This window comes from Oryctolagus cuniculus, chromosome 15, assembly GCF_051225735.1.
Source record: "Oryctolagus cuniculus isolate XC-2025 breed Fujian yellow rabbit chromosome 15, ASM5122573v1, whole genome shotgun sequence".
NCBI classification, from domain to species: domain Eukaryota; kingdom Metazoa; phylum Chordata; class Mammalia; order Lagomorpha; family Leporidae; genus Oryctolagus; species Oryctolagus cuniculus.
In genome coordinates this window covers 67,736,908-67,764,785 of record NC_142881.1, presented here as the reverse complement: position 1 = coordinate 67,764,785, position 27,878 = coordinate 67,736,908, and the positions used below count along the sequence as shown (strand labels likewise).

At 45.3% G+C, this 27,878-nt stretch overlaps 1 protein-coding gene across 23 annotated transcripts in view; it reads left to right on the top strand.

Moving 5' to 3' along the window:
- Nucleotides 1-27,878, top strand: part of KCNMA1 (potassium calcium-activated channel subfamily M alpha 1) — a 783,049-nt gene that overhangs the window by 616,238 nt on the left and 138,933 nt on the right. For 13 of the 23 annotated variants that reach the window (XM_051823037.3, XM_051823035.3, XM_051823041.3 and 10 more), the window contains 3 exon segments: nt 2,127-2,195; nt 11,439-11,525; nt 20,581-20,657. In XM_051823037.3, the coding sequence (XP_051678997.1) occupies nt 2,127-2,195; nt 11,439-11,525; nt 20,581-20,657 (233 nt within the window). 23 annotated transcript variants of the gene reach the window in all.

Here is a 27,878-nt window from a genome sequence, read left to right as displayed (position 1 = left end):
AGCACCAGAAAACCTGCAAATCATGGGGAGAACCCCAATAAGCCTGGGTGATCTTTTGCTATCTGTGTGTTGAAGGCAGTGCTAGGGCATCACGACCTCACAGGTAGGGACGGCAAGTTGGACTCCTTCCCCTTCACCAGCATCTTCCTGGGAAACAACACATCTCCATGACCAGCACGTCGGATTATGTCACTTCTGTATTTAAAAGCAACTGAAGCCCACCCATTCTTCAGGGATAAACTGCAGACCCCTCGCTGTGGCAAGCCGAGTGCTCATCACCTTGCTTCTCTTGCCTCACTCTCTGATCTACGCACTGCCACTCTCAACTTTGCTCCTCAGCTCCAGCTCTGCTGGCTTTAGTGCTCATCCTCACACCCTCAGAACTCCCTTCCACCGCGGGACCTTTGCACTTGCCCTATCTACTCCCTAGAAAGCTCCTTCCTCCCGTCTCCCCACTGCCTGCACCGTCTCATCATGCCCAGGGTGCCCTCTGCATCCTTAGAGTGATCCTCCTAGGTCATCACCTGGAAATCCCCCTTCCCAGTCACTCTCTGTCCTCACAGGTGGTTTTGTTCTGCCAGCGCTTGCCATCATCTGGAGAGTTAGTGTTTTCCACTTTTACGTTTGCTTATTACTTGTCTCTCCCAATGCAAAATAGGCTTGACTGAAGAAGACGACGTATCTCCTGCTAGGTATTAACTAGAGACTCTAGGCGAGTGAAATAGGCCTTCAGAGCTTTAGTATCATCACCTATGAAATGGAGCTATTAGTAAAAGTCTGCATAACTGGGGTAACAGCATCCTAGGGATGTTGTGCGGATTAGATACCACCACCCAGAAAGGCCCTGCCCCTTCACCTCATCCCTTTACGATGCTGGGACTCAATGACTTCAGCTCAGTGTTCAATCCGTTGGCTAACCAATGTTTTATGATTTAGAGAGTCCTTAAGACACAAATGATAATGACCATTAGAATCTGTAACATATATAAGTCTTTTTGTTTATGTGAACATTTATTTCTGGGAGTATATATGTTTTCATTTAACTGTGAAATTACTTTTACGTGTTTATATCTTTTTATATATTATTTTGTTGGCCTTACATCTTGAAGTGTTTTTTGAAAAGTCATCTTGTATGCTGACACCCTATTGCACCACACTTTATTTAACCACACTTTTAATTATTGGACATTTAGGTTGTTTTCAGTTTTCCTACTGTGTATAAATAACACCACCCTGAACATCTTTAGGCAAAAATATTTAACTGCGCCTCCTGTGAGTTTAGTAGAACCAAAACTCCAACAGAACTCAAAGAAGTTGCTGTGGTAAAGGAGGAAAAGTTTTGACACAGCAAACAGTAGGGAACATGCACAGCTGGTGGAAAGCTGGCTGAGGGCTCCACAGGGCCATGACAGACACGGCGCCGGTTAGTCCTGAGAACTCAGCCTCTTACGGGGGCTGAGCTGGGGAAGACCTACTGCCTGGAGCCGTAGCTGTGCTGTGGCCTGGGAGGGGAGAGGAAAAAGCATCTGGGGAAAAGGCGGCCCAGGGTAGGCATGGAGGCCACACAAGCTGGCCCACAGTCAGGAGCACCCGGCAGACGAGGTAAGACAGCTTGGATGGAGCCAGGAATGACGAGGCCATTGTCAGGCGGTGGGCACTTACACAGAGGCTAAGTATTATTACCATCATTCCATGCACACAGGGGTCTGCTCGCAACAACAATATGAGCCATTTGCACAAAAGACCGAAATGCACTCCAAATAGCAGGTCCAGCTGCTCCAAATCCCTCCCTCCCCCTGCAGTTAGCATTTTACTACCTGACCAAGTAACTAATGAATCTGGCCCAGCCTAAGTCCCCAGGCACAGATCCCTGCTTGGGGCCTGTGTCTAGACATCCTGAGTGCAGTTGGCACTGTGAACATCTAGCACCTTCTCACGTGCAAGCAAGCAGGTTTAATGGGGAAGACAGGGGGCGGTCGTCCCAGCCCTGCCTTTGGCATAGCAGCCGCGGAGTGGGGCTCCCTTGGATAACGACTGCATTAGGAGATGGAGAGGCCATAAGAGGGTTTGTTGTGTGACTAGGTGTTCAGAAGCAGTGACTGGGAGGCCTTTCTGTCTCGTTGCAGGCTGTGTTTTGTGAAGCTCAAGCTCCTTATGATAGCCATTGAGTACAAGTCTGCCAACCGAGAGAGCCGGTAAGTTGGTGCGACCCACCCAGTGTCCAGCTGAGGTTTATGGTGTGAGAGTGGGCTCAGAGAATGTTCGGTCCACTTCTTTCTGGCACATTCTGGCTTGGAACACAGTGCAAAAACACCTGTCCCACCCTAGAAGGCTTGCTCTGCCCAATGCTGCAGCTTCTATCCCAGACCAGCCTGGTGTCTCAAGCCCCCTGGGCTTTTGAGAGGATTTTCCCAGAAGAGAGAGCTGAGCCATCCAAGTGTCTCCACCCACCCATGCCACCCTCTAAGTGTCAAACGGGGCACAGACCTCATCCGAAAACCCTGCATTACTGCTGTGAACAAAAAGCAGGTGGGCTACGGCCTTGTTTCCAGAAGGCCTGCGGTACAGCCGTGATGGGAGACACCGGCTCTCCTGATAGCCAAATTACACGCAGCCTATCGTGCACCATATGTGCTTCTCCTGGTGCAGCCGAAATCCGGGTGGCGGAATATCAGCTGCAGTGCAAATTAGCCAGGAGAGCAGGGCTCTGAGGCAGGAGCTCTCCATTTATTTATTTATTTATTTTGCACTTAATTACGTGCAGATCAGACTGCTGGGGGACTGGGTCTGGTGGAATAGATAACACCCCAGTCAATATATGAGTTCACCTCTGGAAGAGGGGAGCTGCACATGAAGAACGAATTCTGTCGAGGGGGTACTGCGTGTGTCATATAAAAACCAGGGTGATCTTTGCTCCCCAGTCCTTATCAACAGTTTTGGATGAAAGGGAGCTCCTTGAAAGAGGTTCACGCTTTTGTCCTCTGAAGTGGCGTCCATCGTTTGTTCCTTCTATAGTGAATCATTGGTTCCCGCAGATGTGCAAGTACTGAGTGCAGCACCCCCTCCAGCACACGCCTAAATCACAGCACGGTGCAGGGCAGGACTAGAGGCCTCCTGCTCTCATCATTTAAGGGTTTTTCATGGTCTGGGTGAATGAATCAAGCCAGACTTCCAAATGTACAGCCTGTGTCTCTGACCGACTACAACAACGCTGGATTGGAAGCAAGTCAATCCAATGTTTTCTGTTGCCTTAACTACCAGATCAGATTGCTCATAAAGCCAATCTGATCAAAAGGTTAAGCTATTTCAAAAAATCCAAATCCACCACATGGAAAACTAAATGGTAGATTTGGTGACATGTAGAACGTGACCATGGCTGTGAACAGATACGTATATGGATACGCGTTGCTCTTTCTTGTGTTGGCAAAGTGAAGAATATCATTTGCAAGACACCATGAGAGTCCTGGCTATTTGCTGTTCAACAGATGAAGTGGACTTTTCTGGGATTACCGTTAGCCCACGTTTGTGCCGATTCTCAGTGCACCTGTGTAGGGGAATGGTGTCTCCTGCATTTTTGCAAATGATAATCTTCGTGTTGCCAGATTAGTCAACCTTGCAGTGGTTCAGTGTTCTTTACCGCCTTTGTGTATCTCTTCAAAAAAGTGTCATGATGCAGATGATGCTGATGCTAAACTGTGTTTTTTGACCACACTGGAATAATTTCAAGGCAGGAGACTGCACCCCTATCTTTGAACTAACACTTCCGGAGAACGAGCAGCTATTCTCGGCTCAGCATCCATCTGAGAAAATGAACCTAGAGCTCTCATTGAAGACAAAGCCTTTTTTTTTTTTCTTTTTCTTTTTTTAATGCTGGATCCTCTGATTCCTGAATCTGAGATGTTTTCAACAAAGTCAAATTTGTAGACATAGAGAGTTTGGTATATATTTTTTAAAAGGGCAAAAAGATATTTTTTGGCCTTTTTTTTTTTTTGGCTTTCTTGTGCATTGGCCAGCTGTAGTTCTCAAATGTGGCTTGGTCTCAAGTGTGGAAGCACACTGGTTCTTGTGGAAAAAAGTGTATTTGAGGGAATGCAGATCATGCCCATAAGCAAACACAGGGATTCCCAAACAGAAGTACCATGTGAAAGATTATGTGATTATTTGGTCCTTCCCGAGATAATGATGTGAATACCTTTCTTCATTGAAAAATGTCTCATTTCCTTTCCCATCCCCTTCCCTGGTGGACCCTTGCCTTGACCTGTGTTTAGCTCCCTCTTCTGCTGTTGGATTGCCCCCATAGTATTGTTTTCATGCCTTGCTGAAAACCTTGTTTTCACATGCCTCCTTCAAATGACTTGAAACAAAGGTTTTTACTCCTTCTTTCCTTCTGGTGTCAGTCAATTTATTATCGAATTGTTTGATTTTCAATTCTTTTCTTGTCGTTTTGCAGAAGCCGAAAGCGGTATGCCCTCGCCGTTAACTTTCCTTCCTGCCTCCATCCTCTCTCTTCACTCCTAACCACAGGACTAACCATTTGCCACGAACTCAAGAAGAGAGAGATTATATATCTACCTGTATATAATCTCAGCCCTTGTCTAGTGTGTATATATGTATATAATATGTAAATTATATACATATATGTACACCTCCATCCAAGTGGAGTACAGAAAAGTGAACGTAGTCTATTGCTGTTCTTGTTTGACTTGTGGGTTCTCTAGAACGACGCACTAACTTCTTTGCAGGAAACCTAAAGAAACGGGGGGAAGGCACAATCCTGTTTTCAGTCATGGCACCAATGTGGGAACAAACACCATCAAAGCTGAAAAGGAGGATGCGTCCCTCCAGCCCTTTGTGTCTGTTTCTGTGCCGTCCTGATGTGTCTTGGTGTCCCCTGACTCTGATGCCATATTGTCTGCATCTCACACCCATGTTCCCAGTCACTCCTTCCTCCTTGGGTTGAGCAGAGTTCATGTCCTTTTATCCACAAAACAGAGACCAAGCCCTTACACTTCTGTTTTTCTTTACACTTATTTTTACTGATCTCATTTGAAGTATTTTATTTCTTGGGCAGTGCTCAGTAAGACTTCCAACACTGCCACTAAATTGCCAGGTGATCACACTTGGCTTGCTGAATGAGTACTGTTTATTGGGACAAACTCGTGACTGTTCTTCCCTAGTGTGTTTGGGCATATTTCTTCATAGAAAGTCTCTCAACTTTCACCACGTGACCCCGCCCTGTTTTGCTGTTGTTTTGTGTTGCATGAAGCATGACTAAACCATTGTCAGTGGTTTTAATTTCTTTTTAACTTTTTGGGTTAATATTTCTGGCATAGTTTTTCAATAATATATTCTATAAGACAGTGTCGTTGAAAACACACTATTTAGATGCCTCCTTGTTCTTTTCAAGAGTTGCTTTTTTTCTGTGGTTGTAATCACTGTCACGTGTTTGTGTTTGTAACTCTGTGTGTGTGTGTGTGTGTGTGTGTATGCGTCTGGAACTCTTTCCAAAGTCAGATCATCTGTGATTTCTTGAGTAGATGTGTACAAAGAGAGGTGGCTTCCTGTCAGTTTGGTATTATTGAAATGATCCAACTGCGAGAAGTTACTGCAACACTTTGCATCTTCCAAGGTCCACAGTGGTTGCACCTCTGCTTGCTGGCTTTTGGCCTTTGAGTATCTCTATCTTGTGGTTGAAGGCATGTTGTGATGTAGGCATGATTTGACCCAAAGTGTCCCAGAGAATGACATGGCTTGCTCCCAGCCTTTGCCTTCTTTAAATCAACTCTGACTTCCCAACCCCAAGTGGCTAAAATTTTTCATACATGTATGATATATTTTAAAATGCCATTTCTACAATTATCGAGATGGATTCAGGCTAAACAAGCCATTGCCCTTATCACTGATGGGCAACAGTGATGGTGGTCATTTGAATCTGACCAACTGGGAGCAACCTTTCTTAAGCTGTCTCTTTTAAGTGGATTTGGCTCATGTATATTGAAGCATGTAATGTGCAACTGGGTCTCCTGCATATATCCTCAACTGAAAGTGTGTGTCTAGGTGTGTGGGACTCCAGCAGTATATATGTGAAAGCCTACAAGAAAGGAAAAGTTTCAGACGGATAATAAAATTTGAGATTTGGGGTGTTCCCACCCAGCTCACAAATGGCAGTGTGGTCATAGTCCCCAAGAGGGGACACAATTGGTTCAAAGCCCCTAGTGATAGCAATTGTATATGAACTTGTGTGATTAAAGAGTCCTCTTCTGAGAGGCATGGCTCTATGAACTGAGGTCCTAGGTGGTTCTTAATTGTTGCTCTAGTTAATGAAGTCCCATTAGCTTACTAGACACAAATATAATTACCATGTTACTAAGCAGAAACTATATTCTTGTATGAGTCATCATGTTTCTTTAATAGTCTGAGCAATGGTACATGACACCTACCAAAAATAGAAGAGAGGAGAACAATTCATATACTATTTATTGCATTCACCATCATGGATACTGTTTCCTTTAAAACAGTATGTTTCAATCAAATTACCGATCATTGGTAATCCCTGCAAATAGTTAACAGGTAAAATTTACAGTGATTGAAGTAAGATCACTAAGTGTTCCCCAGTTGCGATGCACACGTGAACAAAGGGAAACAGGAGATTCTCCATGTGTGCCAGGAAGCTTAAGAGTCAGTGCTCCTGTCACAGAGGGACCTGATCAGACATTTCCGTGTGGGACTGAGCCCTGCTAGCCAGTTCCATTGGATGCATTTCATGTTTTTGAAACACATAGTTCGCCGGCGCTGCGGCTCACTAGGCTAATCCTCCGACTTGTGGCCCCGGCACACCGGGTTCTAGTCCCTGTCGGGGCGCCGGATTCTGTCCCGGTTGCCCCTCTTCCAGGCCAGCTCTCTGCTGTGGCCCGGGAGTGCAGTGGAGGATGGCCCAAGTGCTTGGGCCCTGCACCCCATGGGAGACCAGGAGGAAGCACCTGGCTCCTGCCTTCGGATCAGCGCGGTGCGCTGGCCGCAGCGCGCCGGCCGTGGCGGCCATTGGAGGGTGAACCAACGGCAAAGGAAGACCTTTCTCTCTTTCTCTCTCACTGTCCACTCTGCCTGTCAAAAAATAAAAATAAAAAAAGAAATACATATTTCAGCTGCAAGTGAGTTATGTTTTCAATATTGAAATCCATTACTCCAATTCTAAAAGAGGCTGGCTGCTTAGATATACATATTTATACTTAATACCACTGGGGCACCATTGGCTTATGGGTCAACCTGCTGGAAGGATGTGGTCACTACTTCGGTCAGCCTGACTGATGAGAATCACAGTTTGGTTTTTGAAAGAACAGTGGTGGATGACTGCCTTTTCCCTTACTAGAGGGCAAAAGCAGAGCTTTTGGAACTGAGATCAATGACTTATATTTATCATCCATTCAACAAACAGTTGAAAAGTGCTTATTGCATGCAGGATTCTAAGATTTCTGGTTTTAAAAACCCAAAGGTAAATAGCATGTAATCATGTTTTTCACCTCTCTGCTCAAATATGGGTTCTATCCTGAAAATATGTGCTTGCTCAATATAGTTGGTGAGTAGACAGCGAACAAGCCTATAAGTAGAGCTAGTGTGTGATCCAAAGAGAAAAGGGGTAAAGAACCACACCCCTGTGGTGCTCGCAGCTGTCACTGGATGTTTTCAGTAAAAATCAGCAAGGTCACTGAAGAAAGAGGGTCATTTATATGTTCCATAAGTGAGGGAATGGCCACCCCAGCCAAGAAGATGTCCTCACTGGAATTCTGCTAATGGATAAATGGGCTTTTTTTTTCTTAGAGCCTTTCTTGGTTCTTCACATGACACATCTTGGATTATCTCTGATGTAAAAGCTAGTGAATTAGAGAAACTTGGACCCACTCTAAATCAAAAGCACACAGGAAGGGAGACTTTTAGCAATCACAAGAACAAAACAAACTTGACATTGGATAGTCTCCTACAGAGATCAAAAAGATCCTTGGAAAAAATTTATGTACTCACTTTCAGAGGCCTATAACAAATTCTAGGGGTTAGTTTCATTTTGTAGGAGAAAGAAAAATAAAGTTATTTATGTCTAAAATGCTATTTTTGCATTTTTCAGGAAGAGGAGGATTAGCACTTTAGCTTTTGGAATGTAGATAGAAGAGCTAACATCTGAATTATCAAAGATAAAAAAAAATTGATGTATCACCCCAGAGTGTCTGAGAAGCACTGCACCCTCATGTAGATTGTATTCCGTGCCATGGTCTGTTAGAACCAGGAGGTTGTACTTCACCAAGCCCAACTCTATGAGCCAAAAACAGCACAGTGAGCATCTTTATGTGTCCAGCGTCCGTCCTTTCATGGCTCTCAAGGGTTGGGTTCGTTCTTTGGGTTCCCACCAGGAAGACTCCTTAGCCTTATCTCAATATCATTGCTGCCTGACAGCTCACACAGAGGAGATTTAAACTGCCCCACCCACATCCACAGAGAGTAAGAGGGCAGTCAGTGAGGCCACTGGGGGCGTTTTCGGCTTCTTACCCAATCAGCCACGACAGTAAAGGAGCACGAGATGTCCTCTGAGCAGCCTGACGAGCCCACCTTCAGGTGGTACGCAGGCACAAAATGCACTGGATGCTGCAGTCAGGGGAAGGGTCCTTCCAGAATGGTAGAATGGTACGGCACCTTCTGGGCAGCTGATCAGCACCAAGAACAAAATGCAGAGCTGTATTGCTGCCAGATGTACATCCCATTTAGTTTTACAACCACCTGGCTCACCATGAACAGCAACTGTGTCAGAGGACCTACTTTGTGACACTCAGTGCCTTAGACACACTGTAAACTAGTGATTTTTTGCCCCATGTTACAGATGAGGAGAGTGAGGCTTAGCTGTATCCACATGCCCACAGCCAGGACCTAAACTGGGGAGGCCTGATTCCTCTGCCTGAGTGTTGAATCACCGTCAGTGTCAGTCTCTTTCCTCTCTGCCTCATTAAAAGAAATCCAAGAGCTATGATAGATTGCCTAGAATTTTCTAGAGTGCTAGTCCCACACTGTCACTGTAGACCAAGTCTTGTCCACAGTACTTAACAAACAGAGGAAATGAAAAGAAACCTTCCATTGAGAGGAGACTTGCCATCACCACATTTCAAAATGACCTAGTAGGCTTGATTGATGGTGTACAATTAATGAGGTCCACAACGAGAAAAAAGGAAGTAGAGTTCTATGTGGGGCTTATTATAAAATGAATATATGTCACCAAGTTGATGCAAGTCAATTTCCCCTCTTGAATTACGTTATTCAGATCATTATAGCATTGTTTTTCACTCAGAAGCTTTTCTTACATTTTGAAATAAAAACATATCAAAAGGTAGACTTTTCCAACTTTAGAGAACTAACTCCTGTAGGCTCCAGAAGTACATGAAATCTTTGATGGATGACCTTGTAGATTATTTTGGAAGGTACAGGTCTTCGTCCTGTAACTTCATCTCATTATGGGCAGGGCATTTTGATAAGAAGCCTTAAGTTCCATTCCATCTTGCCATCTAAAGACATTCTATGATAATCTTACTGAAAATGAAATATCTGGGGCCTTTTTGTAGGAAATGAGATAGATTGAATTTGAAACGTGGAAGTAGCGATGACCAGCATCCAGGGCACCTTCTGCACATGCTCTCACTGCATTCCCTGAAGCAAGGCTGTCGTCATTGTCCCCAACTTGCAGGGGGAGAACACTGAGTTCTTGTCCAAAGTCACAGGGCTGCTGAGTCGCAGTGCTGGCATTGGGAAGCAATTTCTGATTGTAGAGCCAGGGCATCTAAGAACTGCCTAGAAGGAAGGGAAATATGAAAATGTGCAAAATCCAGAATTCTGCCATTCTGAAGCATCATCTTTAATTGGCTTTGAGAACGAGATCCGTGAGTTCTGTAGGTGCTGTGAGCCTTTCCTGGCTTGAGCTTGTGAAGTCAGAGAGCTTATGATGCCCACATGAAGAGTCTGTGATGGGTAATTAGGAGGCGCCTGCATGAGGTGTGCTATTAGTGTGTCCTGCTGCTTTCTGAGTTGGGTGGAATCTCACTGCTGCCTGTAGTTCGGGGACAGAACTAAGCATCATAGGCTCTTGCTATTATTTCGTGTTAACAACAGTGATGAAACAGGCTTGGTTTCCTTGTGTTGGGTCTTGCTGTAGATAATGGTGGATGTTCTTGTGACCTCAGACAATTATTTTGCCATAATGATCTGCCCTGAGCTCTCTCAGCAGAACACAAGTTCACCTGTTTTGCTATGGCCATATCGCTGTGTTGGCCACAGCACTTTCCTGGAGTGGTTTTACTGGCAGTAAAGGTTACATGTTAATTATCCTCTTCCATTTTGATTATTTTGGACAGCCAAAGCCTTCCTTTAGTCTGGTTCCAAATATCTACTATGTTAAACGGCAGCTTTCAGATCAAAGAATACTTTTGTTGTGTATTGCTTCAATTTAGAGTCCCCAAATTCAGGACCCATTACATCCAAAGCCTCATTTCAGCCCCTTTGTAGGACATTCTTGTATCCTGCTTTTGATCTGCATGGGATTAAACTTGTTTGTTTCATTCATTTATTAGGATAGGATATATTTATCTCTTCTGTCAGTCTGAACACAACTTGGTCAGCTATTCTATTTTACTGCTGCGAAGCAGGACAGTGTCTATTCAGGCTCACACTTCCCTAGAGGGCAAGGATTTGTTTTCTAACTACAGTTTGTCCCAGTTAGGACATGCTGCACATGCCTCTTATTCAAATACCCTGTACAGTGGCATGCTGGAATCACTGAAGATGTCCAAAGGCTGACAGTTTTCTGCCCTGCTGATGAGGCAGATCCAATACCTAGGGTGCACACAGCCTCTACTGCCTTGTCCTATCATTGCTATCAACACGTTTGCTTTGCTTCTGAATTGGTGATGGGTGTCGTGTACCATTCCCCGTAGTAATATGTGGTGTGTATTCGTGTATGTTTCTGAATGCATATAGGGGTCCCATTAATACTCTGTCTTCTAATGGAACATTGGTGCAGCAAGGGCTTTATTAAACCAATCATGCTTCAACATTAGCCATCGAAAGCACTTTCAAAGGATACAGAGGAAAGTTGCTTCAAGTCAGATGCCCTTGATGGCAGCAAGACTGTCCCTTATACAAACCCAGGCCCTTGTCAAACCTAGATATGCTTTGGTTTCCTCAACTAGGAGTGTACCAACCTGGGAAATCAAGCATAGAGCTTAATGATGGCCTCATCCAACTAAACGTGTGGGCCAACGTACATCAAGCTCGAGACAAAAATCTTAGGGGAAAGCATTAGACTAGTGGGCCCCCTATAGAAACAGCAATAGGTATAGCCTTCAAGGTTGTATTTGAACATGGCCTCACATGTGTGTCTTCTTTGTTTGTTTTTGTTCATTGAGCAGTATATTAATTAACCCTGGAAATCATCTTAAGATCCAAGAAGGCACGTTAGGATTTTTCATCGCAAGTGATGCCAAAGAAGTTAAAAGGTAAGCATTTATTTTCATTTGCCTTTGTTTCTGGCCCAGTCATGGACATCTTGACCTGCTGAAGGGAGCATGCTTCCATGTGCATGGGGATCTAGCCCTGAATACTGAAAACTTCCAGATGAGTTCTAGATAATAGGAGCTGTCAGATGCAATGTTTTAGAAAAAGAGGAGTAAAACCAGCAAATTTCAGTCTTCAAAAGGTCATTTTGAGATGAGCATTGGGGGATTTGTTCTTTATTCCTTGCCATCGAATATTTTCCTTTTTAAATAACCTTGGCATATAGTCTTTAATACAGGAATCATGACATGGTGGTACATTCAACCAGTTTGGCTTGCAGATATGATTCTTGTATATCTAAAAATCAAGTGTGCTTTTCAGTGCCTCCATGGACTCCCTTTCAATAGTGAATTTCATGTTGTTGAATTAGAATAATACCGTTTTAAAAGTGGGAAGCCCAGTTACCTGCTCCTTCATTTCACAAGGTGGAAAACTGAGGCCCACGGATAGGAACTGATAGGCTGCTCCAGGTCATTCTGATTCTTAAAATTTCTTTTTTATTTATTTGAGATAGAGATGGGAGGGGGAGAGAGAGGGAGAGGGAGATGGAGAAAATTTCCATTTGCTAATTCACACCCCGAATGACTAGGTCAGCCAAAGCTAGGCCAGGCTGAAGCTGGGAGTTGGGAACGTAATCCAGGTCTCCTGCATGGACAGGAACCCAAGCACATGAGCCATCACACTGTCTCCCACGGTCTGCATTAGAAAGAATTTGGAGTCAGAAATGGAGCCAGGACTTAAACCCGGGTACTCTGATGTGGGAAGTGGGTGTCCTAACTCGTGTCTTAACTGCTAGACAGAATGTCTTTTCCTCTTTCTGACTCCTGATGATCCAGAACAAGACAACTGGCTCCTTGTCTAGTAGTCTTTGTTTAATATGATCTGGACAAGTTTACTTGAGAATGATCAACTTTCTACTGCAAATGGGATTTCAAAAGGTTTGGAGAGTTCAGATGAAATATCTTCCTGACTGTATTTCTATTTGTGGCTTTGCAGATGAGTGGCAGCTTCAACTGTTAATCCTGGTAGGGTCAGTCCAGGCTTTCACTGGCCCCAGTGTTTCATCATGCCCTTTTTATTAGTATCCTTAAACCTATCCTTAAGTTTAAGCAGCCTAGGAATCATAGGGCTCACTGCAGAACAACATGTATTCTTATTATTCTATGAGAAACATTTTAAGTGAATTGTGAGTTGTGAACATCTGTAATTATCTGTATGAACCTATTGTCTTCATTTAATGAGCTCCTCATTAGAGAGAAGCCTATGATAGGTGTGTCACATTCCTTATTAAAATTCCTCAAAATAACCTTTGAAGGCAACCTTGCTAAACACCCAGGGCCTTGGTTTCCTCATCGGTAAAACATCAATCAATTCTTTACAGCCACATAGCACATAAATAAGTGTCAGAGTTCCAATTGGAACTAATTTTTCTTTTTCTAAAACCAACTCTTTCTACTAAATTGAATGACTCCCACATGTTTTTTTTTTTTTTTTTTTTTTGGAGGGCTGACTATGCACCAGCACCCATCTAGGTGCTAGGTGCTTGGTATTTATGAGTTCATGTCATCCTCATGACCGCCCTATGTGATAGGCACTATTGTTGTTTATTGCTTTACATAGGAAGAAACCATGGCTTAGATCGATTAACTAACTTGCTGCAAATCCTGCTACTGATGAGAAGTAAAGCTAGAATTTGAGGTCAGGAAGTCTGGTTCCAGGACCTTCATTATTTTCTGAAGAGTGAGCTTGACATGCTAAGAACAGAGTGAAGTTGTTTGTGGATTGTTTTCTCTCTCCTCTCCCAGTTGAGTAAGCCAACTGTGCTAGCGACAAGAGCTTTCAGGAAGATAGAAACATGGGGTGGGGAGAAAAAACCAGAAGCAAAAGCTGAGCTCTCTAATTGCAAGTTTATATCTGCAAATGGGGGGGGAAGGCGCCATTATTTGATGGCTGGAGAGAAACACTTCCTATTCAGTACCTGGGAAAGCCTCGCTCTTCTTCAGGAGTATCCTGAGAACGACATTCACTTGGAAGGTAAAGTGGGGAGCGTGGGGGCTGAACACTGCCTCCTGCCCAGGTCTTCTGGAAGGCAAAGTTGTGCTCTCGTTCTGAGAGTCACAAAAGCTCGAAACAGCATCTCGATGCCAAGTATAGGAGGCCGGGGAGCACAGCAGCCCCATACATCATGTGTACCTCCCAGATAGCAAATATAACATGAAGCTCCCATTTGTGTAATTCTATTTCCTATTGCATCTCTCACTAATGAATGTCACAAATACCAAGCAGTCCAAAAAAACAAATTACCTCCTATATTAGGGAGTGCACTATGTCTCATTTCAGTGCTTTATGGTATTCACAAATACATGCTGACACAATCAGCTCCAACACCAGCCGGTAATTTTCCATGGTGTGTGATGTGTCAGAGCAAATGCTGTCAGTTAAGGGATTTCAAATAGATGAAGACTGCCGAAAACCGCAGAAAGGACATTGGAGATTTGAATGAAACTAAACAAGTTTTGTAAAAATGGAAAAGTAGATTATGATGATCTAGTGTGGAGTCTGCACCCTCTGCTGCAAACAGCAACAAAAGGAGTTAATGAATTCGGGCTCAGAAGCTTCCAGATGTGGGGCTTTAGAGAAAGGACTAAAGCCATCCAATGCCAGCCTTGAAAGGCCATTTTGGGCTGGGCATTTGGGGACTTGCTCTCTACTCTTGCCACTGAATATTCTTCTTTTTCTTTTTTTAAAGATATTTATTTATTAAAAAGGCAGTGATAGAGGGAGAGAAGGAGGGAGAGAGCGAGTGTGTGTTTTAGATTTTCCATCTGCTGGTTCACTTCTCAAATGACTACAATGGGCAGGCTAGTTCAAACTCAAGCCAGGAGCCTGGTGGCCCATCCAGGTCTCCCACATGGGCAGCAGAGGCCCAAGCACTTCCGCCATCCTCTGCTGCACATTAGCTGGGGGCTGGATCAGAAATGGAGTGGGGACTAGAACCAGTGCTCTGATACGGGATGCTGGAGTTCCAGGTGGCACCACAATGGCAGCAGCCCCAGTATTTTCCTTTTTTTTTTTATATGACAGGTAGAGATATAGATAGAGAGAGAGACAGAGAAAGGTCTTCCTTCCATTGTTTCACCTCCCAAATGGCTGCTACGGCTGGTGCTGTGCCGATCTGAAGCCAGGAGCCAGGAGCTTCCTCCTGGTCTCCCATGCGGGTGCAGGGGCTCAAACACTTGGGCCATCCTCCACTGCCCTCCCGGGCCACAGCAGAGAGCTGGACTGGAAGAGGGGCAACCAGGACTAGAACCCGGTGCCCATATGGGATGCCAGCGCCGCAGGTGGAGGATTAACCAAGTGAGCCACGGCTCCGGCTCCAGTATTTTCCTTTTTAAATAGCATTAGAACATGGTCTTTGCTGTAGAAGTCACAAAATGGTAGATCACTGCCTGCTCTGGCTTGCAGCTAGAGTTCTTTTGAGTCATAATTTAAAAATAAATAAATAAGGCCAGCGCTGCAGCTCACTAGGCTAATCCTCCACCTAGTGGCGCCGGCACACCGGGTTCTAGCCCCAGTCGGGGCACCGGATTCTGTCCCGGTTGCCCCTCTTCCAGGCCAGCTCTCTGCTGTGGACTGGGAAGGCAGTGGAGGATGGCCCAAGTGCTTGGGCCCTGCACCCCATGGGAGACCAGGAGAAGCACCTGGCTCCTGCCATCAGATCAGTGTGGTGGGCCGGCTGCAGCGCGCCAGCCACGGCGGCCATTGGAGGGTGAACCAACGGCAAAGGAAGACCTTTCTCTCTGTCTCTCTCTCTCATTGTCCACTCTGCCTGTCAAAAAATAAATAAATAAATAAATAAATAAATAAGTTGCCAAAGTGACAAGGTGGACTTTTATATGAAAATCCTTTTTACTTGTTTTCCCTGAAAAATCAGCGGACCCAACACCCCTGGGCAGCATGATCACATTCATTCATTCCTCCAGTTGTTTGTAGGTCACTCACTCTTCAGGAAGCTCCATACTCACCAGGTGCCGGACAAACACTGGTGAGCAATGTGGGGGAAGCCGGGGGCTCATGTGCTATGGAGAAGAGAATCACGGGCTCTTAAAAATTCCTGGTGGAAGAAGCAGTGCCACTGACTCCCTGACTTAGATGGGCATACAAGTGAGACTGCTCTGAGCAAGTGGCATTTGAACAGAGAGAGAGAGAGATGAGGGGAAAGGACCCCCACGTGGAGGTCGGTCGAGAAGTCTGTTCTATTAGGGACCCACAAAAGAATGTGTGACTAAGGGAGTAGAGGAAGGGAAATGGGCAAGGGCTTGTAAGAGATGAGATTAGGGGAAAAGGCTGCTCCCTGTACCACTTCATAAAGAGCTTGATATTTGTTACCGAATGGAAGTTATTGATGGTTTTAAGCTGAGAGTCCCATGGTCTAATTTGTATTAGTGAAAAGTCTTCAGAGCCCGGGATGTAATGGAGCAAGAGGCGCAGAGCCTGTTGCATGGTTTGTGATAGAGATGAGGGATCATGGACTGACTGGTGGACGGAAGTGGAAGGTCTCCTTCAGGATATCCATACATTATGTATATGCAATGGGCTGCGTAGAAGAAGTGGGGAAAGAGTGTCTAGGGTGAAGCCTTGACTTGAGCCGTAAGCAGGCTGGAGGGTGATGGCTGCATGGGGAGAGCTAGGGAAGAAGTAAGTTTTGGGTGGTGAGGAGTTGAGATTCTGCTTGGGCTCTGGTACATTGGAGATAGGTACTGAACACACACTTGGAGATATCATAGAGGCAGTGGGATCTAAGTGTCCGGAGTTCCAGGGAAAGATCAGAGTTAGAGATGTAAATGTCTGGCATCTGTGAGGGTCCTTGTAAGAAACAGGGGACACGTTTCAATGCAGGAAAGAAGCGGAGTTTTAGGAAGAGGCCAACCATAAAGTCGTGGGCAATAAGTTCAGGAAAGCCAACAAGGCATGGTCAGGCACCCCAGACCTAGCAACACAGCGGAGCCCCCCCTCAACCCATATTTGCAGGGTCCCAGGGAAGGAGGGCTGTCAGGAGCTGGAGAGAGAAGTTGTAATGATGGAAGGGAGCCCGGCAAGAGCTGTGTCTTGCATGGTTCTGTCATTTCATGACCTGGCAGGGAGCGAGTCCAGGAGTAAATGTGGTGAAATCATCTCTTCCCACTATCCAGTCTCCTGCTGGCTCCCCGCATTGGCCAGACACGCCAGAAAGCGGAGGACAAAGGGAGCCTCAAGGCCAGCCTTGCAGGACCCAGAGCTGGTCTTCCCGATGATGTGCGAGGCAAGGTCCTTGCCACCTGAAGGCTGCTTGTGGAGAGGATGTGATGAACAGGAATATGTGGAAAGGCGAGCAGAGGGCATGGCTCTGGAGAGTGGGAAGGGAGCACCAGGAGAATGCAGTAGTCCCAGGAGTGTGAAAAGACCTCCAGCGTCCACAGCCACCATGCATGTGAAGTGCAGGAGTGTGCGTTCGTCAGCAGCACTAAGTGCTCGGGTGCAGGTGTACAGTAAGCTGGGGCTTGGCCAGGTGGGCACGACAGAGGCAGGGCCAGTGGTGCTTGCCAAGCAGTGTCAGCCAGAGCTTCAATGCTCTGCCTCCTCCAGTAGGGGGGTGTGTCTCCAGGTCACCAGGGACACCCCAGACTCTTGCCTCATTTCCTTCATTAGCCTTACTTGGCTGACACTGAAAGATATTACATTCAGTAAAATAAGCCAGGCTCAGAAAGACAAATCCTGCATGATCTCACTTATATGTGGAAATTTTTAAAGTCAACCTCATTGAAGCAGAAAGTGAGTAAGGTAGTGGGTACCAGGGCCTGAAGGTGGAGGAGATGGGGGATGTTGATCAGCGGGTACAAGATTTAAGTTAGGCAGGAGGAGTGAGTTCAAGAGATCTATAGTACATCATGGGGACTATAGTTACTAACACTGTATTGTATACTTGGACATTGCTACTAGAGTAGAATTAAGTGTACTTATCCCCCGAAATGGTAAGTATGTGAGGAACTATATATTAATTAGTGTGATTTAGCTATTCTGTAGTGTATACAGATTTCAAAACATTAAGCTGTATATCACACACACACACACATATACATATATATATATATAATTTTTCTTTTTTATCATTTGAAAAGTAACAAGACAAAGAAACAGCCAAAGAGAAAGAGATATAGCTATCTACTGATTTACTCTCCCAAATGCCTGTCACAGCTGGGCTGGGCCAGACCAAAGCCACGAGCTGGAAACTCAATCCGGGTCTCCCACATGGATGACAGGCCTGCATACGTGAGCCATCACCTGCTGCCTCCTGGGGTGCACATTAGCAGGAAATTAGCATTGGGAGCAGACTGAGATGCAAACCCAGATACACCAATATGGGAGATGGGCATCTCAAGGAGTGTTTAATAGCTACACCAAATGCCTGCTCCTATATAGTTATTAATTGTCAATTAAGAAAATAAATTAAATTGAAAAAAGAATTCAGCTTTAACTCCTGAGGTACTCGCACTTTCAACAGCCCTTTTAGACCCACATCATCTCTTGAACATAGGGGTGATTAAGACCTTAGACTCTGGTGCCAAACTGTAGATTTGTCTCTGTCACTCTTAGCTGTGAAGCCTTGGGCAGGCCACGCAATCAAGTCTGTGCTTCAGTTTCCTAATCTGTAAAACAGAGATAACAGTCATCCCTCCACAAAGGGATGTTTGAAAATCAAAGACATTCAAGCTTACGAAATGCTTAGAATGTGTTGTCTGTGACCTGTAACCGTTAAGGGCTGTCTTCATGGCCTCATTACTATTATGTATAAGATCAAATGGGGAAGACAATGGCCAAAAGCACTGCCCCAGCCAGGCTGCTTTCTCCTTTCCTGTTTCTCCCATTTCAAGCAGATCACCAGTGACTGGAGCCCTGTTGTCACATAGGGCAGATAGCTAGCTACCCCTCCTTTTCCTGAAAAATGATGTTAGTTGGTATTTGAAGCACACATAGAAGAGTTGCTATAGTAGAAAGAGGATTGATGGGCCAGCACTGTGGTATAGCAGGGTAAGCTGTTGCCTGTGACACCAGCACCCCTTTAGGCACTGTTTCAAGTCCTGGCTGCTCCACTTCCAATCTAGCTCCCTGAGGATGTGCCTGGGAGGGCAGTAGAAGATGGTCCAAGTGCTTGGCCTGTGCACCCATGTGGGAGACCTGGAAGAAGCTCCTGGCTTCAGCCTGTCCCAGTCCTGGCTGTCATGGCTATTTGGGGAATGAACCAGCAGATGGAAGGTCCCTCTCTGTCTGTCTCTGTCCTTCTCTCTCTGTCAATGAAATAAATACATTTTTTAAAAAAAAGTTATAAAGAAAAAGAGCCAGATGTGGGTTTAGACGTCCTGGGGCTGGCCTAGCTATAGATTGGGATGACTTTGGGTGGGCCGTGACACCTCCTCAACTTACAGATGAGGACACAGGTCCCAGCGGTTTTGACTGCCGGATCTCCAAGATCTCTTCCAGATGCAAAAGTGTTGGTGTTGGTAACAATCATAAATGTAAATGCAGTGAGAAACAAAAAGGAGCGTGGGAATCAAATGGTCAAGAATTGTGTTCATTTCTTTAACCCTGGAAGACCATATTTGTCCCTGGCATTTAATTTCATGTCAAGGGTAGTGAAGCTGCCAAGCCAGGGAGTTTTTAGCTCCCAGATCTGGAAGTGGAAAGGATGTTCCGGTGAGTTCTATCATATTTCCAGTCCAGATAGGCTCCTTGACGTAGAAGGAGGCTGCCTATGTTCCCCTAAAACCTTCCTAACTTGAAAACACTGCAAGTTGAAAAATCCTTTTAATGCAACTAAGCTACTGAACATCATAGTTTAGCCTAGCCTAATTTAAACATGCTCGAAACACCTACATTGTCTCAGAGTTGTGCAAACTCAGGTAACACAAAGTATTGAATATCTCACATAATGTATTGCATATCATCCTGCAAGTGAAAAGCAGGATGGTTGCATAGGTCTGCTTTAACACCCATATGAAGCTGAGAAATCCTATATTGAACCACTGTAAGTTGGAACCACCTGTATGGAAAGGGCACAGGCCTCTGGCACTGTTCTTCTAGGCATCGTGATTTTAAATAGTACTCGAATGATCTTATTTTGTCTCATCCAGAATATTTTTGACATAGTCAAGGCATTTCACAATCCCATATTGACACTTAGGTCAGATTAGAGGACTTTCTTATTGACTGCTCCTTCTAGATTTCCTTCTACCTTCCCTGCCATAGCCCCTGCTCACCACATCCCAGTGGTCGGCCAAGCTTGCTCCCTCGTGTGAAGAAATCCTTCATTGATTTCACAGTCTCAGGGTTGGAGAGTGTGGGGGTTGGGCTAGCCAGCATTGGAATGAAATGTGCTATGACATCGCAGGGGCAGTTTGACAGAAGAACCAACTGCTCAACTCATTGCTTTTGCTGTTGGCTCTCCAGCCCCCTCCTCAATACTCTCTCTCTTTGGCTGACAAGAGAAGGTGCTTTCAAAGTGACAAGGTTAATATTTGTGTTTGACGGAGGAGCGTCAGACATGTGTCCCCTTTAATATAGATTTGACCAGACTGTGGGGTTTCTGAGTTACATTTAACTTCCCCACCAAGGGCCCAGAGCCGATTGCCCGCTCGTTCTCATGAGCGGTTCCCAAGGCGGTTCTCACTTGAAAGGCAAGCGAGCAGACACCGTGTGTCAGTGCAGCAACCTTTCTCCCCGTTGCTTTTCAAGTGGAAGTTTATGAAAAGAAGCACTAACTCAAATCACGGAACCCTGTGTTTGAAATAAATGGTCTTGCAACAAACATTTCCGTCTGCAAATGTCTAAACTTTTCAAAAGATTAAAGGAAATTAGTGCTGGCATGTTTCATTAATTTGGCACCACCGCAGAGGAAATGTGGTACTCGTTTCGTTTGGGTGGGTTATGAAACGTGTCAGTTTTTCCATTCTCTTTCTCCAGGGCATTTTTTTACTGCAAGGCCTGTCATGATGACATCACAGATCCCAAAAGAATAAAAAAATGCGGCTGCAAACGGCGTAAGTAGTGTTTCTTCCCCCCTCCTCTCCTCTCTCCTTCCCTCTCCTCTGACTCCCCAAACTCCTTTTCCTATTAGAGAAACACTAAACACCAAGAGTTTTCTTGGCTATGTTTATGTTTCACCCAGCAGTTTAAAGACACAGGAAATAAATTCCATCCTCACTTGGTTACAACAGAGGATGAAAAGTCACCACTATTGATCCCTGGTCTTTGACTGTTGACCCCACTCCTTGACTCAGAAGAGATAGGTCAAGGTATATGGGTCAAGATAGGTAGCTATGTCCAGCCTCACGTAGTCAAGTGCAAAACCTCAAAAGGAAGGTAGCTAAGGTTATAGGGCGGGGAATGATGTGGTATAGTGATTTCCAATGGATAGGAACCACCAAGTGCCAAGAAGGCTGTACTGGGGCTGTACTAGACTCAGTTTCCATAATCAGAGTGGACTCACTTTCCATTTGGGATTCCTGCAGCTCTTGGTGCCGAAAGCCACAGTTTTCCATTGTGATACACTTGGTCTTCCCCACGAAAAGACCATTGCCATCATCCATGGGCTCCCATTGCCATGTCTCAAAAGGCCAACATCAAGCACCATTGCTCTCTGGGGTAGACCCGAGTGAGCTCAGGAGCCTCTGGCTTATCCTGTCTCTAAATTAACTTGCCCTGGGGGCCTCTTGAGATGGCTTTGCTGAGTTGTGAGCCTCAATGACACCTTGACTTAAAGTGTGCTTTGCCTGGGGCAGGCTGTTCCACTTGCTGCAGTTGTGCTGTTGCCCAACAGAAATTGGTCTCAACACCAGAGAAAGCAAAAATCCTTGGTGACTCAGAGTTTTAAAGCCTCCTTATGATCCTGTGTAGATCCTGTCAACTGTGCATAATCGGCAGGGGTGTTATTCATCCCATTTTACAAAAACAGAGGGAAGGTAAGCTTCCAAGGGTGGTGAGAGGATGCAGTGACTGACAGTGACACAGCTGACACCCAGGACTTCAGCTCCCCTGAAGGCCTCTCCTGAGGCTGCTCTCTGAGTACCTTAATCTTTCTGGCAGGAGAGAAGGGCGGGATGGGCGCTCTTGATTCTGATGAGTAAGAACACAGTTAAGAAAGATCACTCCATAAAATACTTCTTCACAAGCCGAAACCAGACCGAAGAGCAGCATTGTGGGAGATGTCAAGTCAAGCAAGAGCCCTTTTCACTGAACTTCTAAAGGGGGCACACAAAGCCAGTGGGTTACGATATTGCTCTGCTGGGGCATGAAAATGCCACCCAGTCTCAGGAGCACATGCCCTACGGGACGCACTCGTGGCCCACAGAACTTTCTGTGGACATCCTTGCAAGCTGATTCCCAAGGTTGGGGGTAATTTAGTTCCCCTGTTTTGCTCCTCTCTCCTTCCCTAACACACAAGGTCCCCATCTCCCATACTCTGTCACCTCACCAAGATGAATACTTACTGACATCTTGGAACAAGAGCCTCTAATCTCAGGGCCTACAACCACCCTGGTTCTGACCTACCATGAACAGCATCTGACAGTGTAAGGCACAGAGCAAACCTCACTTCCTAACCAATCCCTATAGACTCCATGATTCAAAAGGCCCCTCCTACCAGGAAGTCAGCCCAGCTCCATCCACACCCCAGCTGACCAAGCATCTCCAGGGGTCTCTGGGATCGTTTCCATGAGAAATAGTACAACATTTGGAGGCAAGAGAAGTAGCAAATTCAAGAGGGTGAGCTCTTTGGAGTGAGCGTCTTGGGAAAGGCAGGGGAATGTTGAGACCAATAACTCATGCAGGGCTTTTTGCAGGGGCCTGCATCCCATAGTGGTGTCAACGAACTGGCAAGACTATGATCTGCTAATTGGTTAGTTATGCAGCCCTTTTCCAAGTGCCTTCTTTGTGCAACGTGGTATTCTTGGTGTCAGAAATGGATAGTAAACATGATAAAGTCATGTCCTCCTGAAACCTTCACTCTAGTGAATGGAGCCAACCCATCATCGTGGAAGCAATTAAATTCAGAGACAGATAAGTGCTAGGAAGAGAGATGAGACTTCCCAAGAATGTGAGGAATCGTGCAGGGATGCTGCTGCTTCTCTGCATGGAAGGCCAGGAGGTCTCCATCGCTGCTTGACGTTAAAGCCAAGACTCGGTTCAGGCAGGAGGAAGAGCCTTCCGCAGAGAGGCACGACTCAGTTTGCAGCGTTTGGTGGGCAGAAGGACAGCCAGTGGAGTGGATGGCATTGGGAAAAGGGTGATACAAGATGAGATCCGAGGAAGGCAACAGCCATGGCAGGGGGCGTGAGTTTGGGTCCTCTCCTAGGAAGCTGTGGGAAGATCTTAAGCAAGGAAATGACATCATCAGTTCTTACCTGTAAAGATCTTGGTGGTGACTGAATGGAGAACAGACTTGGGGAGGTGAGGGTAGAAGTGAAAGGGAGAAGAGAGCTTCTTTGATTCTCACTCTCATACTTGGTGACACCTTAGCAGAACACAGCAGGGACATTTTTAATGTCCTAGTCAAAAGAATTTGGCCTGTGGATTATTTTTCCATATGCCTTCCAGGCAAGTAAAAAAGTGGCTTTTAGCTATATCCTGGAGGGAAAAAAGCACATAATTTTTGAAAATTTTATCTTCTTGATTTCCTTTTAATGTTGCTTGAACTGTGAAGCGCATCATCTCCCTCCATGCATGGCACCGATTGCTGCAGAAGAGGTCCCCAGGGTCTCACCCCCATCTCCCCACATCCTCCCACTGCCTTGGGCTCCACAGCTTACAAAAGCCCTTGGCTGTGAGGGTCATGTTTGATAAAAACCAGAGTTGTCCAAATACTTTTCTTCTGAATTATAAGGCCATAGCACCAATGGTAGGATGCAGATATGTGTGTGAAGGAGGGGAGGATGGTTACAATAAAATGAATTATTGAACACAAATTTCCCATTGCAGGCCAATCCAATGAGGACGTCAGAGATATGTTTTGGTGGCAAAGAAACTTTCATGAGATGGAGATAGGGTTGTCAGTAGTGCATTGAAGTGGCCCCATGCCATTGAACCGGCGTTGCCTGGTGCCCTAAGTGAGAGAGAGCAGCTGACCCACATAATCATTGGTCAGAGCTATTTGTCCAGGTCATTATGAATCACCTCCTTGCGGACAGAGAGGATGACAGTCCCTGGTCTTTACCCAACGCTTCCTGACCCTTCTCTCCCAACCCAATCCTTTCCCTTCCTACACCACCCTTACCTCCTCATTCATTTTCATTCAATAACCTTCAATGTACTGTGTTGTGTTATCGGGAGAAATATGGAGTGTGGGCATTCCATTCCTGGAAATCCTGTGGTAGTACAGTTTAACGTTTTCATTTCTTTCCATTTCTTCATAGCTCTGCCAAAAGGAAGTCGGTCCAATGCATCTTTCTGGCCAAGGAGCAAGCTCTTGGAGTTTACTATTTACCCCTTTTCTTTTTCTGTTTAACAAACCTACCTGGTCTAATGACTTACTTTCCTCCCTCCTCACCCCCCAGCCTCTCAAATTTGCCAAAGGGTGGACTCTTAGGGGGCAAGTCATGTCTAGATTGTTGTGTTTGAAGGCATTTTCTTTAACTTCTAATCATTGACATATCTTTGATTTATTTTTTCCCCTGTGCTGCCTTGGAATACGGCCCCTACTCTATATTAACTGCACACTGGTAGTGATCTATTGTGAGTAAAACGGGTTCCCAGCAGCCCTGAGTCTAGTTTCCCCTGTCTCTCTCTAGAAGAGATACCTCTTTTCTTTTCTGTACAGTTTCTTTCTTTTGGTATTTATGTTGCATGTAGCAATGACATCATGCCCAACTCCCTCATCCCTCAACATGGTCCACGGAGTAGCCTGGAGCCCGGGAGTATGCTGGAAGCCTACTCCCCATTCACCCACCCACCCACCCCGCCCCCAGCCTCTGGCCAGCTTCAGGCTTTGTCTTATTTTTCTTTTTGAAAATAAGACTTCGACAACCGTGTGTTTCTCTTGAAGGCCTGTCTCAGGAATTTTAAGGGACATTGATTAGGCTGAGGTAATTGCCACCACAGTTCTAGAGGCCTCATCAATTGGGGGTCATTGTCATGCTTGCCTTTGGTTAATTATACTTGATCTCCTCTGCTGTTGAGCTTGAGTTCCTTTCCTGAAGGAAACACACATGCTACATATATATTCCTGTGTTGTGGTATATATATATATGATATATACCCAGATTTTATATGTAAAAATGCTTATTTTTATATATAAGTGTAGAGATAGTCCATAGAGGGAATGATGTATTTATTACAGCATACATGCCTCTCTATCCAAGAAAGCACTTGCTAGATAGAATTGATTGGATACCCAAGATTGGGGCTGTGAGTACCTACATTGCCTTACTGGAGACAGGCATATCCATGGTGGTAATTGTTTCCTGCAGTCTGAGATGTTCCTTTGCTTTAAAAATAAAGTTTCCCTTCTAGTCCATAACCAATAGAATGTACCCAGTTCCTCTAGGAGTATTAGTCAGCCATCTTGGAAGATGACTTCCAGGAGGGTGTCCCATTTCATTCATGAATTCTATCGAATTAAGTCATTGTCAGTCTCTGGGCCTCTGACTTCCTCAAGGAGCAGGACCCCATCTCACCCAACAAGATGTGGCACTTGACAAGGAGCATTTAAAGCCAGTATTTCTGTGTGTGACTTAGAGCGATGCAGCTCTCAGTGGGAGCAGCACTGAGCACTGGGTTTTTCCTCATGTACCTACGAGTCTTTTGAATAACAGACCCAAACTGGAGACCCATGCAGTCCAATAGCTCTGGAATTTGGAGAAGATGTTCAAGCTCTCGATCCTCTTAGACTCCTTTGCAGCAGAAGAGACAAGTTGACATCTGATTTTGGCCACTCTTCAGTGTTCGTGGGATATAGAATTCTCAATGTAAAAAGAAAACAATGACCTTCTTCAACTCAGCGTGTACTTCTTCCAGAACTGGCTCTGTGGCCCCCTTCATCTGTAGAACACATTTGAGGATGGCTTGAAGGCGTGAGCCATGACATACCTGCACAGCTGCCTACTGTACCTAATGCCCTTCAGAATCAGATGGAAAACGTGATGCCACCAACTGATAACCCTAGTGCCAAATTCTTCTTTACAGGACTTGAAAGAAGGTTCCATGATTCTCAGTGCCACATAACACAAATGCCTCAACCTTAAATCTCAGGGGACTTTTTATTCCCTGGGTATTTCTATTTCTAATTTTAGTTGCTTCCAAGCCCATGAAATACTCCTTCCTTCAATTTTCCTTTAATTGAAAAGTGAGGTTGCAATCTAAAAAGGTGTATATTAATTGAGTGGCATATTTTATTTTTCTTTCTCATGAGTTCTCTGTTGAGTTTTCTCCATTTGAAACTTAAAACATCTCCCCCTTCCCCAGCAGTTGGAACATTCTATCTGGGTCTCTCCAGTCAGTGTTGCTTTTCCTGCCTCCTCCAATCCACCCTACAAATTAAGATTCCACAATTGGAAATTGGCTGACAATTTGGTTCCTGATGCAGGAGGCAGATGGTGCTGAGGACAGGATGGAATCCAATTCCACCTTCCACTCCAGGCTTGGCTGGGAAGTGCTCCCCAGCAGAGAACCCGAATTTTACAGCTGATTGTCAGTTTGACTCAAGGAAAAGGCAGTAACTAAACCACATCTTCAGCAGCCACTTTCTTATAGTTTGCTTTCTCCTATTCACAAAATAGAGAAGAAGTTGTCCAATGGATCTTTCTATCCTTAACACTCAGTAGTAAATGGAGAGATTGGATGATAACCATAAAACGGGAAGAACTTTATTTTGTTTCTATACATAGCACTCGGAAGTCAGCGTGGAACTGCTGGGTGAATGTACACTTCACTGTGGTGATGAAAAGCCCATGAAAGCTTCCTCTCTAGTGTGACGCGGCTACGACAGAGGTCTTTGGAGGAGGGGGAGACCCAGGCTCTGATTCTTGGCAACCACAGAACATCTTTGAATCTGTGGCACTGGTCCAAGAACAAGAACCGTATGATGTGGGCCAAAGAGCAGACAGAGCCCCCAGAGGCTTATATTTCTGATTTCCCAGGGTTAAGTTGGCCTAGGGGGACGATTAACTGAGCATAAAGTTCCCAGAGCCCTAAGTCAGAATACTAAGCAGCTAGGGCATTCGCACCTGCCAGAGACATGCTCTGGGCAGATCCCCATCTCAAGACGCTGCTGCAGGGCCTCGAGGAGACCTAGCTAGCTCGTGTAGAACGCTCCATTGGCCATGGCTACAAAGCCAGTGCGCTCTCAAGTTGCCACTTTAGACCACTCCAGGACAGTCTCCTGGGACCCCTCCCCAACCCCTTTGTCCCACGTTGCTGTGGATCATGAGAAACCACTGAACTGACATGACACTGCAAACATTTCGATTCTCTGAGCAGAGTCCTATTCCTGCTCCCTTCAGAGTAAGGCCTGCTAGTTCAGATCCTTTTAATGAGCTGCTCTTCCACCCTGCTCCACTAGATGTCCTCGTAGATCTGTATATCACCAAGGAATTCCCAGCTAAAACCTGTTTGAGGATTGGGATTGGAAAGAAAATCTGCAAACACCACTTTGTGTGGCTGGAGAGTAGTTAAGAAACTTACTTCTGTTTTAAATAAATACTGGGACTTTCCAAGTTGATCTTTGAAACCTAACCTTAGGAGTTGTGAGTGGAACTCTGGTATCTGAAATTTGCTTTCTAAATGAAATCGGTGTTAGAAAAGGAACCAATCACCAAGAAATGGAAGTGAAATGCTGAGAGTCCTGAGGTAATTTCCAAATTAAGAGATCTGTGGCTCAATTTTGATAGAATTTTATTTTTCAACTCAAGAGTGTAATTTTACACCGAGGGTGTTCACGTCTGCTGGAACATCGACCGTTGCGGTGGCAAATGCCCATCCGTTTTTAGCTGAAGACCTCGTTCATGATTTATTCAATGGCCCAGAGGAACTCTCTGGCTGGTCCACACACCCTTCAGGACCAGTGGCTCCCCCTACCAGATGGGAGGTCAGAATCAACCTTCTCTTTTAAGAAAGTGGACCTGGAAGTGGATAGGTGAAGACGCCCAGCAAGGATCAAAGGAAATGGACTATCCTGGAAGTAGGGAAAAGGCATCACTCTCCCGTTCAGTGACGCCTGGGTCTAGAACTTGTGGTTGGTGAAGGTTTGTCAGTAGGTGGGGGCTCAACCA